At 36.8% G+C, this 16,208-nt stretch overlaps 1 protein-coding gene across 1 annotated transcript in view; it reads left to right on the forward strand.

Annotated features, from left to right (window-relative positions):
- SMARCC1 (SWI/SNF related BAF chromatin remodeling complex subunit C1) overlaps positions 1–16,208 on the forward strand; it is a 123,748-nt gene that overhangs the window by 14,894 nt on the left and 92,646 nt on the right. Inside the window, exons 3-7 of the mRNA XM_069561576.1 lie at positions 265–350; positions 4,301–4,382; positions 5,718–5,810; positions 9,609–9,678; positions 14,297–14,366. Of these exons, the coding sequence (XP_069417677.1) occupies positions 265–350; positions 4,301–4,382; positions 5,718–5,810; positions 9,609–9,678; positions 14,297–14,366 (401 nt within the window). The remainder of the gene's footprint in view (positions 1–264; positions 351–4,300; positions 4,383–5,717; positions 5,811–9,608; positions 9,679–14,296; positions 14,367–16,208) is intronic.

The raw sequence follows: 16,208 nt of genomic DNA on the forward strand, positions 1-16,208 counted from the left end.
CCAGGTGGTTCAGTGGTAAAGAATCCACCTGTTAATGCAGGTTCAATCCCTGGGTTGGGAAGATCCCTTTTAGGAGGAAATAGCAATCCACTCCAGTATACTTGCCTTGGAAATCCCATGAACAGAGGAGTGTGCTACTGCCCATGGGATTGCAAGGAGTCAGACACAAATGAGCTTGCACTTACTTACAAAGCTTAGAGTTCAGACAGGAGTAATTGTCAGAAGTTTTTATTTATCTCATGTGTAACTTGTATCATCTTTTAGGCAAAATGTTTCATGGATTTCAAAGCTGGAGGCACCTTGTGTCACATTCTTGGGGCTGCTTACAAATACAAAAATGAACAGGGATGGTAAGTTTTTTTTATTTATTTGCACGTTTTGCTGTGATGTGTGTAAGGGAAGAGTCTCAAAGTGAAATGACTTCCTAAGTCATTATGAAACTTGCTTATTTAGTGTATCAATACAATGAAATATTTTTATCTGAAAAGATTTCAGGTGGTTTAGAAGGCTACGTGAAATAAATCATCTATGGCTTAAATATCAGGCCAACAAAGAAGTAAAGGATGGAGTTACAGACTTTTTAAGAGGAATGAAGAGTAATAATTTTTCCAAATCTTCTCAGATTATAGCAGAATCATCCTCTTTCGAGTACAGTTATAAACCAGTTGCAGTACACACCTTCCCTTGTCTCCTGTGATTTACACACTTGCACTGAGTGGATCACTTATGTTCCGACAGTGCATATCTTAATAACTGTCCACCCATTTGGGCACTTGAATAGTGGCTTGTCATCTTGATTATGCTGCTGACTCAGATGAGATCATAAGGAATTAAGATACTCAGGTTGAAATAACATGAAACATAATTCAAACAATTGGCAAATCTTCAAACAAAATTGTACTGATGGATTGTCCAACCAGAATGTATTAAAAGTGTACCTTTCCCCCTTTCACTGGCCAGCAGTTGTATTTATTTGTATTACTTCCATCTTTTCATCCTAGCAATTTGTGATAGATTTTGAAAAAGGTTTTATAATTTTAGTTTAATTTACATTTCCCTTTTGGACAGGTTTGAGCATCTTTGCATAATTTAAAAAGTAAAGTTTAAATACTCTTGGTAATTTAAAAATAAGTCAGATAAAATATTTCAAGTAAAGGTTATACTGTATCTGTTTTCTTTTGTTTAGTTTTTCTGAATATTCATATATGTACTTTTGCTTACTTATACTGTAGATTCAGAAAAGCTTTAATGTGTTATCAAATTACTGTTTGGCAAGCCATTTTGGTTTATTATGATGGAAAATATAAATTATACATAAAAGAAGAAAGACTAATACAGTGAATTATTTCTAGTCATGCATCTTCTGCTTTTTAGAATTTCATCTGTAAATGCTTCTGTGTATTTCTAAAATTAGATTTTAGAGGTTTTCTTGGCAGTCCAGTAGTTAAGACTTTGCACCCGAGGCAGGGGGCATGGTTCAATCCCTGGTTGAGGAATTAAGATCCTGCATGCTGCATGGCATGATTAAAAAAATTAGATTTTAAGAAAGCATGATAATAGTACCATTATCACAGCCAAGAAAATTATCAGTAATTTTTCAGTATTGTTAAGTACTATCCACTTAGTGTTTGTTTCCCTGATAATCTCACAGATATTTTTTTTTTAAATAGTTTTTTATTTTTTAAATTTTAAAATCTTTAATTCTTACATGCGTTCCCAAACATGAACCCCCCTCCCACTTCCCTCCCCATAACATCTCTCTGGGTCATCCCCATGCACCAGCCCCAAGCATGCTGTATCCTGCGTCAGACATAGACTGGCGATTCAATTCTTACATGATAGTATACATGTTAGAGTGCCATTCTCCCAAATCAACCCATCTTCTCCCTCCCCCTCTGAGTCCAAAAGTCCGTTATACACATCTGTGTCTTTTTCCTGTCTTGCATACAGGGTCGTCATTGCCATCTTCCTAAATTCCATATATATGTGTTAGTATATTGTATTGGTGTTTTTCTTTCTGGCTTACTTCACTCTGTATAATCGGTTCCAGTTTCATCCATCTCATCAGAACTGATTCAAATGAATTCTTTTTTACAGCTGAGTAATACTCCATTGTGTATATGTACCACAGCTTTCTTATCCATTCATCTGCTGATGGACATCTAGGTTGTTTCCATGTCCTGGCTATTATAAACAGTGCTGCGATGAACATTGGGGTACATGTGTCTCTTTCAATTCTGGTTTCCTCGGTGTGTATGCCCAGAAGTGGGATTGCTGGGTCATACAGTAGTTCTATTTGCAATTTTTTAAGGAATCTCCACACTGTTCTCCATAGTGGCTGTACTAGTTTGCATTCCCACCAACAGTGTAGGAGGGTTCCCTTTTCTCCACACCCTCTCCAGCATTTATTGCTTACAGATTTTTGGATCGCAGCCATTCTGACTGGTGTGAAGTGGTACCTCATTGTGGTTTTGATTTGCATTTCTCTAATAATGAGTGATGTTGAGCATCTTTTCATGTGTTTGTTAGCCATCTGTATGTCTTCTTTGGAGAAGTGTCTATTTAGTTCTTTGGCCCATTTTTTGATTGGGTCGTTTATTTTTCTGGAACAGATATTTTTTATATTTTGTTTTAATCAGTATCCAAGCAAGATTCATACACTACAGTTGGTTCATATGACTCTCTTAAGTCTCTTTTTTAAGTAATTTTTTAAATATTTGGCTCTGCTGGGTCTTCGTTGCTGTGTGGGCTTTTCTCTAGTTGCGGAGAGCAGGGGCCACTCTAGTTGTGGCACACCGCACCATAGTTGTGACTTGCAGACTCTAGAGCACGGGCCCAGTAGTTGTGATGCATGGGCTTAGTTGTTCCGCAGCATGTGGATCTTCATGGACAGGGATTGAACCCACGTCTCCCTCATTGGCCTTGAATTCTTCACCACTGAGCCACCAGGGAAGCCTGCCTCTTAAGCTTCTTAAAACATTTCTGATTTTCTTTCTCACTCTTCTTTTCCTGAAAACACTACATTCAAAAAAAATAAAAACAGGCTGACTTGTAGAATTGTATTATGTTCTGTTGTTCAGCCACTCAGTCATGTCTGACTCATTGTGATCCCCTGGACTGCAGCACATCAGGCCTCCCTGTTCTTCACTATGCTCCAGAGTTTGCTCAGACTCATGTCCATTGAGTTGATGATGCCATCCAACCATCCCATCCTCTGTTGCCCCCTCTTCCTCCTGGAGAAGAGGCTTTATCCCAACCAAAGTATTTAGGAGAAAATAATAGAATGGGAAAGATTAGAGGTCTCTTCAGGAAAATTAGTGATACCAAGGGAACCCTTCATGCAAAGATGAGCACAATAAAGACAGTATGGACCTGAAACAGAAACAGAAGATTCTAAGAAGAGGTGGCAAGAATACACAGAAGAACTATACAAAAAAGATCTTCATGACCCAGATAACCACGATGGTGTGATCTCTCACCTAGAGCCAGACATCCTGGATGTGAAGTCAAGTGGGCCTTAGGAATCATCACTGTGAACAAAGCTAGTGAAGGTGGTGGAATTCCAGACCCTGATGCTGGGAAAGATTGAAGGTGGGAGGGAAGATTGAAGAAGGGGATGACAGAGGATGAAATGGTTGGATGACATCACTGACTCAATGGACATGAGTTTGAGCAAGCTCTAGGAGTTGGTGATGGACTGGGAAGCCTGGCATGTTGCAGTCCATGGGGTCGGAAAGAGTCAGGACATGACTGAACTGAATCTCTGGAAATTACTAAGAATAGGTAAAGACAACAGTAACATGTTATGCTTAGGTACTTAGATAAAGAAACATTCGGGAAGGAGTTGAAGTGTAGGTAAATAGATGAATTTTACCACATTTGGGACAGTAGTAGTTAGAGCCTTATAGACACTCTTGACTTTGAACAGATGACTTTTAGGCATAGATAAAGTAGACAGACTTTCCATATACTTGGAGAATGGTATAGTAGTTCACTGCCTTTGGATCTGTGGATTACTTTTATATATGATGTAAAATATCTTAGATTTACAGAAAACGGGGGATGCTTCTTGAATTTGGTAGTTCATTTTGACTGGAGTAGATTGAATATCATTAAATGTAATGTTTTATGATGGTGTTGACACTGATTTCTCATACTGCCAAGAAAATATGTTACACATTTTGTAGAGTGCTATTTTAGTATCCAGACCTTTTGAGCTCATTTGTATTGGGTACTAAAACCAAGTTTTCACTTTTGTTTTAGGTAGGAGACAAATTAACTAATGATTTTTTGCTTACAGGCGGAGGTTTGATCTGCAGAATCCATCCCGAATGGATCGTAATGTTGAAATGTTTATGAACATTGAAAAAACATTGGTTCAGGTAACTCAGAAAATTTGATTGTTAAAACTTTTTTCCTTTAATATGCTTTTAATTCTAAGATTAGCTTTATTCTAGCTCAAAGATCAAAGGGAGAAAAGTTTCCTGAAATGTATTATTGTATTATTTTTATGATTTTTGGGGATTAGAGCTATAAGGTATGACTATGTCATGACTCTGTCACATACAAATATTTTTCTTAAACATGGTAAATAATTCATAATATTTTCTTTAGTAATTTCACTAATCCATTATTTAGATCTTTCATATTTAATATGAACATTCTTTCATCCTAATAGTCCTTTGTTTATACAGTCATTTTCTTTGGATTTGTTTCATGCTGGTAAGTCGCTTCAGTCATGTCTGACTCTGTGCGACCCCATAGACAGCAGCCCACCAGGCTCTGCTGTCCCTGGGATTTTCCAGGCAAAAACACTGGAGTGGGTTGCCATTTCCTTCTCCAATACATGAAAGTGAAAAGTGAAAGTGAAGTCGCTCAGTCGTGTCCGACTCTTTGTGACCCCATGGACTGCAGCCTACCAGGCTCCTCCGTCCATGGGATTTTCCAGGCAAGAGTACTTGAGTGGGGTGCCACTTCCTTCTCCGTTGTACCTTCATGGTTGTACCATAAATAGAAATCTTATTTCCCCAACTAGATTATAACTTGGAGAAGAGAACACTTAATTTTCTTTTCTTTCTTAGTGTTTTTACTAATAAGTAATTTTTAATAATCACTGAATTAACCTTCGTGGGGAGAGGCGACTGGCAATTCTGCTGGGTATTATCATAAATTTAATTCCTGAAACTTTTCTCATGGGCTCTTAACTAAGAGAAATAACTGAGCAGTTTTTGTATCTTGGCTAATTTTTGGTGATGATTTGGGGAGTTAATGTGCATGTTTTAATCATTGCTATTCATAAGATTAGAAATGGGACAACTATAATCAGTTTTTATATTTTAAGTAAATTAAATGAGAAACCAAAATGGGCATCCCTCCACCCCCAGGTTAGGTAAAAATGCTACATGAGACTTAGACTCTCGAGTCCAGGTAAAATTGACTAGGATTAATTTATCAGTATAATGCCTTAATGAAAAGTATAATGAATTTCTCTAGGTCATGAGTCTTAGCAGTTTTTTGATCAGTGAATGGCATTAAGTAGCCTGCTGAACACCTGGGTTTTGTATTGAAATAAAGCTGTTACATGCTGCAGCAAAGTATGTCTTCCTATTTTAAGCAGTATGGCTTTGAGTGCCAACTTTTGTCATTAAGGTAAATGGATAAATAATGTGACGTTATTTCAAAACTCAGAATTTGGAAATGTCTTCTTTTTCCCTCAGAGCAATTGTCTGGCCAGACCCAACATCTACCTCATTCCAGACATTGATCTGAAGTTGGCTAACAAATTGAAAGATATAATCAAACGACATCAGGTAATATACATGATACTTCAATATACTTCAGAAACATTGTGTATATAGAATTCTTGTGAATCTCAGCTATAAATTATATCTTTTGATTTCTATATATATGTGCATAAAGTGAAAGTTCCTCTCTTTGGGTTCTTATAGTCCCAAGTTTTCTTCTCTCTCCCCTTGCCTCCAGTTCTTAGCCTAGAATAGCGTTTTTCCACTAGCGTTATTGAGATATAATTGATACATAACGTTATAAATTGAAGGTGTCCAATGTGATGATTTGATACATGGCTGTTTCCTGGAGTAGCATTTAAGAAAGTCATTGGTGTGGATTCATAACAGTCTTACAATGAAATATGTCTTTTTAGAGTTAAAGAGACCAGTGTACTGTGCCTCCCTGTAATTACAAAGTCAAACAGTGAGAGCTAGTGACACAGTTATTGGTAGGTGAAGGTCGAATATTACTTCAAGTAAACCTGCCTTTCTCCCATTATATGGATTGTATTTATATTTGTAGCTTTGAAAAAAATGACTGGAAGATTCTGTTTTCTCCACAAACTTCCCTTCCCTTGGTTTACATGTACCAGTGCTATCTTCTCACATCTTCAGTTCCTTTCTCTAACTTTATTGTGGTGAAGACCTTGGGTATTTATGCATGTATAGGTCTGTGACTACATAGTGGCTAAACTGTAAGCAGATCTTTGTCATGGTAAACTAGCTGAGGACACTCAAGATAATTTTTTGAAGCAACATCACTTGAATGACAAAGTTTTACCACGTTAGAATTGGTTGAGAAACCTCATGAAATATCTGTTTATTTTTTTCCTGCTGCAAGAGAAATTGCTGGTTGAATTATATTTTAGCATTTATTAAAGTTGTCTATTAAGTTCTCAAAGCAAATATTCCTAATACTGCTTTTTTAAAATTAATTTTTATTAGAGTATAATTGTTTTACAATGTTGTGTTAGTTTCTGCTATATAGCAGAGTGAATCAGCTGTACATATACACGATATTGTTATTTACTTGCCAAGTTGTGTCTGACTCTTGTGACTCCATGGATTGTAGCCCACTACACTCCTCTGTCCGTGGGATATCCCAGGCAAGAATACTAGAGTGGGTTTGTCATTTCCTCCTCCAGGGGATCTTCCCAACCCAGAGATGGAACCCATGTCTACTGCATTGGCAGGTCGATTCTTTAGTGTTGAGCCACTAGGAAAGCCCACATATACATGTATCCCCTGTTTTTTAGATTTCCTTACCATTTAGATCACCACAGAGTTGAAAATGGCCACCTATATTTTCTTTTTTAATTTTTTGGCTGTAATGTGCAGCATACAGGATCTTAGTTCCCCAACCAAGTTGTCAAACCTGTGCCCCCTGCAGTGGAAGCAGACTCTTAACCAGTGGACCACCAGGGAAATCCCTCTGATATTGTACTTCTAAAAATTGGCAATTTAGAACAGTCTTTTTCTTACCTATAACATCTGTACAAAAGAGAAGAGTGATAGGAAGGTGGCTTTAGATCAAGCAGTCTGAAATGGAATTCTTTTTTTTTTAACTAGTATTATGACTTTGAACAAGTCACTTAACCTTTTTTCTTTTAGATTCTTTTTTGGAGTGACTGCCAAATGTATCCTAATTACAGGTGGAATGTTAGAGGGCATAAATGGAACAAGTTAACCAGTGGGTTTCTGCTTTCAAGCTAAAATTATACACTCTTATTGCTCTGAAATCATCCTGGGAAAAGTTTATATGTTTTCCTGCAATTTAATGTTGAACATTTAGGTGTCATAGTTCTTAGGAAATCTGACTCGGTGATTGTTTTCTAAGGATAACCTCCAGAGAGATAAAAAGAGCTTCCTGGTTTCAAGATCTCTTCCCTAACATTCTGTGAAAGTAATACTAAGATCAGATGATCAGGCCTTTGCTCAAGCATTTAAAATGCTCTAATAACTCTATTGATTGATCACTTACAGTGTGCGTGTCACTGTTCTTAGCTCATTGTGTCTGTTAACCTAGTCCTAACAAAATTCTTGTAAAAAATGTTTTGTTACAACTTAATTTCACAGAAGACACTGAAGCACAAAAACATTGGGTACTTGCCCCATGTCATGTTAAGAAGTGCAAGGTAGCGCTAGGGTGCAAACCCAGGCCTGTCTGATGGACTCTAGAGGCCAGAGTCCTCAGTAGTATGTTCTTCCGACTGCTGCCTCGCACATTAGTTGCTGACATTCCCTCTTTAACCTTTCCTCCGGCTGTTAGAAGTGTGCTCTGATGCTTCTGATGATTGTGAATTCTTTGCCTTCTTTGGTGGCTATTTCATCTTTACATGGGTCAGTGGTAGAGAATCTGCCTGCCCATGCAGGAGATACAGGTTTGATCCGTGGGCCAGGAAGATCCCCTGGAGTAGGAAATGGCAGCCCACTCCAGTATTCTTGTCCGGAAAGTTCCATAGAGAGAGGAGCCCAGTGGCCTGCAGTCCACGGGGTTGCCAAGAGCTGGGCACGACTCTGCATGCACAAGCGCAAGAGTCATTCTTAGATGGCCCTGAGTCTGAGAGGCTTACAGTTTCCTTCATTGGAAATTGCATTATAGTGCTTTCTGATTGGGATATTTAGTAAATACTCATTGTCAAAGACAAAATTAGGTAGTATGTTAATGTGCTACTTATACCTGATTTTAAGACTTCTTGTCATTTTTATGGTTTCTATAATAAGCATTTTTTAAAAAGCATTTATTTATTTGGCCAAGTTGGATCTTGGGTGCAGCATGTGGGATCTGTAGTTGAAGTGTATGGGATCTAGCTCCCTGACCAGGGATTGAACCCAGGCCCCCTGCACTGGGAGCACAGAGTCTTGGCCACTGGGCCACCAGTGAAGTCCCAAGAGTGAGCATTTTTTGTGTGTAAGTGACTTCAAGTCATGGGACTTCCCTGGTGGTTCAGTGGTTAAGATTCTGGGATCCCAATGCAGGGAGCATGGGTTCTATCCCTGGTTGGGGAACTAAGATCCTGCATCCTGTACGTTCCCCCCACCCCCCAAATAATAATAATAAAATAAAAATAGATGACTTCCATGTCATGTTCTAGACTATATGTGGTATTCTAGCTGTGGCTTAGCCAGAACTTGACTTCAGCATTCTATCATTGACTTAAGACAGCAGTAGCATCCATGGGGTCGCGACTGAGCGACTTCACTTTCACTTTTCACTTTCATCCATTGGAGAGGGAAATGGCAGTCCACTCCAGTGTTCTTGCCTGGAGAATCTCAGGGATGGCGGAGCCTGATGGGCTGCCGTCTATGGGGTCGTGCAGAGTCGGATACGACTGAAGCGACTTAGCAGCAGCAGCAGTAGCATACATACATACTGGAGTGAAGTCAGATGTCCATCTTGTATGTATGTGGCCCTAGCTTATGACTCATGGCCTTAAACTTGAATTGATTCACTTCAGGTAACATTGATAATTTGTGATGACTTCCAGATAGCTTGCAAAATTAGTTGAAGGTATTCAAATTACTGATAAAGTTACCCAGAGAGAGAGTTCTGAAGAGAATTAGCCAAGAGCTAGCTAATAAATTAGCATTATTTTCCTATACAAAATAAAAACTGTCTACAGATAATTTTTGTTTCTTCTTGTTAATCACTATCCCTTTCCTTGACTAAAAATAATAAAAATGTTGTAGTCTTAAAAAAGTGCTGTTAAATTTAAGATGTAGAACAGTGCCCCTGTAATTCCCAGGCAGTTTGCATCTGGCATCTCATAGTTTATTTGTCATATGTTTTATTTTTACATTACTTGTTCATTTGCTTTCCAGGGAACATTTACTGATGAGAAGTCAAAAGCTTCCCACCACGTTTATCCATATCCTTCCTCACAAGAGGATGGTAAGTTAGTTTTTGGTTATGAACTAAGAAACTATATTTCACTAGATTTTTAAATTATCTCAAGTGGTTTAAACAATATAGCCAGCTTTCTAAAGATAAGAGACTTTTAAGTATCAAATAAATTTAATCGGTAATTTAAGTTCATAGGGGTTTTTAATTTTTGCTGAGTTATGATTGGCAAGCTAACTCTGTGACATCCAGTTTTCTAATCATTAGACTTATTTCTTTGTTGGTAATCATTATCTGGTGGTTAAGTCTAGGCCAGCCTTATATACTAACTTTGTTAATGTTTGCCGTACCTCTTGTGTTCTGAAAATTAAGAGAAATTGCAAGATAGAGGAATATCTCTTGGAAGATTGGCTTACTGCCTAAACAGGGCCCCTCAGCAATATTTTAGTTTGGTGAATTTGTAGTGATTCAGATTTTGATCTTTAACTTGACTGTCATGAAAGTTAATTTTGTCATTGGCCAGAGTTCATTAGACCTATGAAAACTGATTTTGTACCTTTTACAAAGATTTGTGCTAACCATTCTTTCAAAGGTTGGAAAGTTGGGAAACAAGCTGTGAGTTAATCAACCAGGTTAACTAACTTAGATTGAGAAATCTCTTATAGGGATCAAATCTCTGGTAAGCACATCATATCCCTTTAGGACATCTATATGAAAAGTCAAATTATATCAGATTTGAATGACTAATTACCCCATGCTGAGTGTTTATTCCTGACCAGTGCAGTTATGCTAGAAGTCAATAACAAAAATTACCAGATAATCCTTGTATGCTTGGAAGTTAAGAAACATATTGCCGTATAATCCATGCATGGGTCAAAGAAGAAACTATAATGGAAATGGGAAAACTTTGCAGCTGAATAATTATGAAGTGAATAATAAAATGTGAGAACATTAAATTTTGTAGGATGCAGCGAAGCTATGCTCAGAGGGAAATTTTATCTTTAAATGGATGTATTAGGAAAAAAGACTGAAAATTCAGTGGTTCACAAGAAATTTATCTCAAGAATTTAAGAGAAACAAAGGCAAGGGCAAAACGTAATGAACTAGAAAGCAGTAATAGCAAGATGATGAGCAGTGTCAGAAACGGTTCTTAGAAAAAGCTAATAAGACAAAATCATGTGGCATATAAGCGACAGAAAGAGAAAGAAGAATGTCAAGAATGGAAGGGGGCATCACTACAGATCCAACAGATGCTACAGTTGTAAGAGGTTAGATTGGTTGCTTGCTTGCTCGTGCTTTTGGTGTCAAATGTAGGAAACCATTTTCTAAATCTAGAGTCACGAAGTTTTACACTTGTCTTTCTTCTAAGAGTTTTATAGTTTAGCTATGACATTTAGGTCTTTTCATTATCCGTTTTGATGCAGAAATCTTGATTTGGTTTTGTAACAGTCATAATTTTAGCTCTGTGATTATGATACTTCTATAAAGCGTGAAACCTCTCTCTGCCTTCCTGGTTTAATTGGTGGTTTCTCAGATTTTTATCCTTTTAGGTAATAGCAGTTGGTTTCCACTAGATGGAGGTGGTGAATTAGCTGTGTATATAGCATTCTATTGTTGGCTAACTCTCCTCCAGTAAAGCTGGTGTGGAACTTTTAGCTTATGAACTTTTTGAAAAAAATTACCTTTTACAAAAGATTTGAACTGTAATTGTTACATCTAGATTTCTTATTCATGCTAGTTTGTTTTTCTCCTTTGTTTAACACAACCTTGATTACTACATACTGATGGTTGTTTGGTATGTTGCTGTCAGTAGTTACAGTAATTGTTAGGAGATAGCATTTTAATTTTAATATATTGGAAGCTATTTTTAAATGTAAGATATGCTTCTTCACACTATAGGATTTACCTTAGAGAAGCTGACAAGTAAATCTTGACTCTCAGCAAAGCTCTGTGTTGGGTTTATTACATATACCGTTTTAGGTAACTGTAGATGATAACAATACCAGCCACAGCACATTACAACCGTGTTGTAAAACTCTTGCAAATGCAGTATGTCTTTTATATAGATTACTTAAGTTTAAAATAAAAGGTGATATTTAAGATATTAGTAATATTTTGAATATGGTATGCTAAAGGGGGCACAAAATAAAACCATAAAGGTAATAAATTATGAAATTTGAGGAAAATGAAGTGGCAGAGTTTGACTGTGTATCAGGACAGTGGGAATAAGAGTGAGTAGGTCAGAGAACATGAGTCTGATTTAAAGAGTTTTGTTTTTATTTGGTGAGTGAAGCAGAGGGTAAACAAATTTTGATGGTTTGGTGAAGAAAAACATGTAGCTATTGGCTGTAGTAGTAGAATTTTCCTGGGAGCCTATTCCTGGGATACCTGATACAAGGAAGCTGGTTAGAGAACAGGATCCATTGGGAAGGTCTCAAATCGCTGGAGGAGGGCATGTGTAACCACTGTCTGGGATAAGTCCACATATCAGGAGAGCACAGGAGATGAGTCAAGTGGCAAACCAGGATGGTCCATATCTTTAACAGTCAATGGAAGATAAGGAAAACATTTCCAAATACAAGCAGTGGGCAGTGGAATTTTTCTACAAGAAAGTAAAGCCTGATATAAGGCATTTGGTCAATCAGGAAATAATTGATAACCTTTGAGAATGAAATTTCAGTAACTTGCAAATGAGAGCAAGTTGTGGAGTTGGTGGAAGATCACCATTGCCCCAGAATTTATGGCAGGGAAAAGACATCAGAGATGGTTTCGGTTGTGTCTTTCATTGGTGGCTTTACAGTATATTTCTGGGCAGAGCACATAGTTGAGTTAAGACCTGGTAGGAATAAAGGGATTGGTTTAAGAACATGGGTCGAATTACAGCTTTTAGCAGAAAGAATGTGTACTTCCTCAGAGAAGAAAAGAGAATTTTAAAAAATTGAGATACTGTTTAGAAGAGGAAAACAGACTAAATATTGTTCAAAATAAATTATTTAGATAGAAAAGCCCCTTAGGCTTTCATATCTGTTCTTAATTTTTTTTGTTCTCTGACTTGATAATTTTAAATGACTATAGTTTTTAAGAACTTTTGAAATTTTATATTGGAAAGTGTACAGCAGAGGGATTCCATTATACATATACATGTATCCTCAAACCACCAGTTTTTGAGTTTGCTTTCTTTCTTCTGATTGGCCAAGTCTGATGTTGAACCCCTCTAGAGAATTTTTCAGTTTCATTCTTATAATCTTAAACTCCAGAATCTCTTTGTTGATTATTCTTATTTTGTTCATACGTTGTTTTCCTAGTTTTGTTTAGTTGTTTTAAGTGTGTTCTCATGTAGTACTTTGAGCTTCTTTAAAATGATAATTTTGAATTTGTCAGGTAATCCATAGATGTTTCTTTACGATCGATTCATTTCATTCCTTTGATTGGACCTTTTTCCCTTTTACTTCCTGTATTTTTTTTTCCTGCTGTGTTTTGTGCATTTGGATAAAGAGCTGCATCTCTCGGTCTTTATGGCCTGGCTTGATATAGGCAAAGACTTGCACAGATCAGCTCAGCTTGAGACCTGGCATCCATCAGACAGTTTCTGGGCTTGAGTATATGATTTCTCAGAGAGCTTTGCTAGTTTCTCTTTCAGGAAATTATAATCTCTTACTCTCTCTAGTGTCTGTCTGCCGTACGACAAGTTTGCTGTTGCTGCATCAAGCCATTGAGTGAACTCTGATTTGTGGGTGCCCAGGCTTTCAGAGTATGCTGGTTTCCCATTAACACTGAATTAGTTGAGACAGAAACCTGTCCTATAGGTTTGTGGACTTCATGGTATTAGTCAGTGAAGCTGGGGCTATTTCCTGTTGATGTTGGCAATGAGAAGCCAGTTTTACTTAGCTGATTTCATTTGGTTTTTCTGTTCTGCTGTTATGTCAGATTCAAGGGCCTTATCATCTCATTAGTTCCTTTTTAGTACTGGAAATGAGTTTTTTAAGCTACCAGAATTTTCTAAGCTACCAAAGGAATCATAACAAGTACTGAAATGCAGATATGATTCCACTATGATTAAATCAAGAAGAATCATCTTATTATATACATGTGCATCTCTTTGTTCAGGAAACTTGAAGGTATCTACACTAGGTCATTGTTTACACTCTTGTTGGGCGGGCTAAATTGACAGGAAGTCATTCACATATAATCAAGTATTATTGCTAAAACTTCTGATATTGCACTATGGAGTGCTGTAGGATACCAGAGAAAGTGAATCTGGAGGGAAAAGAGCAATTGGTAAAACCTTCGTCAAGGAGCTGAAGCATGGCTTACACATAGAAAGATGTGTCATGATTGCAAAGCTTACCAGAAAAATGAAGGAGAGGTTCTGTGTGGGAAAGGAAGCTGTAAAGAACATAGTGGTCTTGATTTGGGTGGATCTGGCGACAAATAGGCAGGTGGGGGGTAGTATTTTACTGAAGTAGACAGTTGGTTTTATCAAGAGTGATGGATAATAGACCTGGAATCTAATAAGTCTGAATAACCACTGAAAAACCTCCCCTTAATAAGGAATTTTTGGAGGAGCTTCTAGCAAACCAAAAACTCTAGGTAGAAATTAAGTTCAAGAAATAGTTGATTCATCTCTTCTGTCAGATTGACTAAAATTTTTTCTCTTTTTCCCTTTCAGAAGAGTGGTTGAGACCTGTGATGAGAAAAGACAAGCAGGTGTTGGTGCACTGGGGGTTTTACCCTGACAGGTAATGGTGAAATGTCCTTAGACCTGGTATATAAACAGTTTCGTCAGTTATATATATACAGTTTTGCTTTCTGAGTAGTAACAATTTTGTTGATTTGTTTTAGTCATTGAACTCAGTTCTGTTGAGTATTCTCTTACTGACTTTCGTGTTTATTGAGTTCAGTGGAGTTCACAGGCTTTATTTATCTTAAACTGATAAGTTTGCTGTGTTTGTCAAGACAGTCTTTCAGTAATCAGTCTAATACTGACTGCTAATTTGGATTTGTTTCCTTTAGGAAATGAATATTTCTTCTGGATATTTTAATGACTTGTTAGTTTTATTTATTTTTTAAAAATAGGCCATTTTATTAAAAAATAAGTCATTTTATTTTTCAGTTTATGGATTCTTTATTAAGGATTAAATTATGTATAAAATGAAGCATGTATCATAACTCATACTGTATTTCAGTATCTAAATGTGAATTAATGTTATAAACAAGAACCTATGTCAGTAAAAATAGTGGCTCTTGTTATTTAATATTATGGCTGCATAGAGGGAATGTAGACAAAGGATAACCTTTCATGTCCTTTATCTTCAGCCTGTGGCAGAGCTGTTCACGTGTTCATTTCCCTTTTGTCAAGTGAACAGACTCTGTTGTGGGTTTTTCATGTTAGACCAGTCGTCTTTCACCTGTATCCACATCCATTTTTAACCTTTGCTACCACATTTTTGTGAGCAAATCCAAGACATCATTTCAATATTTCCGTTATAAATATTTTAGTATGCATTTCTGAAAGATAAGTTGTTGTTGTTGTTGTTTAAGAAATAAGCACAAAGCCAGTGTCAAACCTAAAAAATTTCAGGGAATTCCTTAATGTCAAATCATTGAGACACGTACATTTGATTAATTGATAAGATTGATGTTGGTTAGAATTTAAACACATCTTGTGTCGATTTATTTCTTAAGTATTTTTCAGTTCTCCCTGTGGGTTCTCCCTGTGTCTTCACCCCTCCTTACAGTGTATTACTCAAGAAATTGGGTTGTTTGTCATGCAGATTTTACCACACTGGGATTTTTTATGGCGTCACTGTGATGTGTTTGAATGTTTCTCCATTCTCTGGGCCTAGAGTTGATCAGAATCTATTTCAGTTTAGGAAAGGAACAAAACCTGCATAGGTATGGGTTCTTCATCTGGAGACATAATGTCTTGGTTATGTGGTGTTTTTAAGTTAATCTGTTTGAGTGACTTTATTTAACTTGCAAATATATTTTTTTGGAGAGAAATACATTTTTTGGTTATCTTAAAAATTTAAAGAACAGTTTTTATACAAGTTGAGTTAATTAGAACCAAGATGAAGTTAGCTTGCTTGTCAACCTTTTCTGAACTATAATTGACCACTTTACATGAACTAACATTTTTTTTTAAATAATATTTAGGTAAATTCTTTCTAGAGAACATTTCTTATCTCAAGGCTTTAGGTATTCACGGCACTATTAAACTTACAAGAACTATCACAGGAACTATTGGAGTTTGAAACACTTAGGTGGAAACTCAAATTTATGACAAGCTCCGTAAAGCATAGGATTGAAACGAATTTTATAGTTAACACTTTATAAGACATGTTAGCCTTTTTGCTAGCCTTTTGTTTATATATCAAATAGATTGGAATGGCTAGCTCATGTCTTATCTTCCCAAGGGACCTTGTTAGTTCACTGTCTTTAGTAACTTAGTTTGTGCCCTCACTTCTTGGGCAGCATTTTCTCACTAAGACTTAAAGAATGTAAGAATGTAAGTTTTAATCACCATCATAATCTTTACCTGTTAATTATTTGGCAGAAGAACTTTTTTCCTCCAGTTCATG

This window comes from Ovis canadensis, chromosome 19 (assembly GCF_042477335.2).
Source record: "Ovis canadensis isolate MfBH-ARS-UI-01 breed Bighorn chromosome 19, ARS-UI_OviCan_v2, whole genome shotgun sequence".
NCBI lineage: Eukaryota > Metazoa > Chordata > Mammalia > Artiodactyla > Bovidae > Ovis > Ovis canadensis.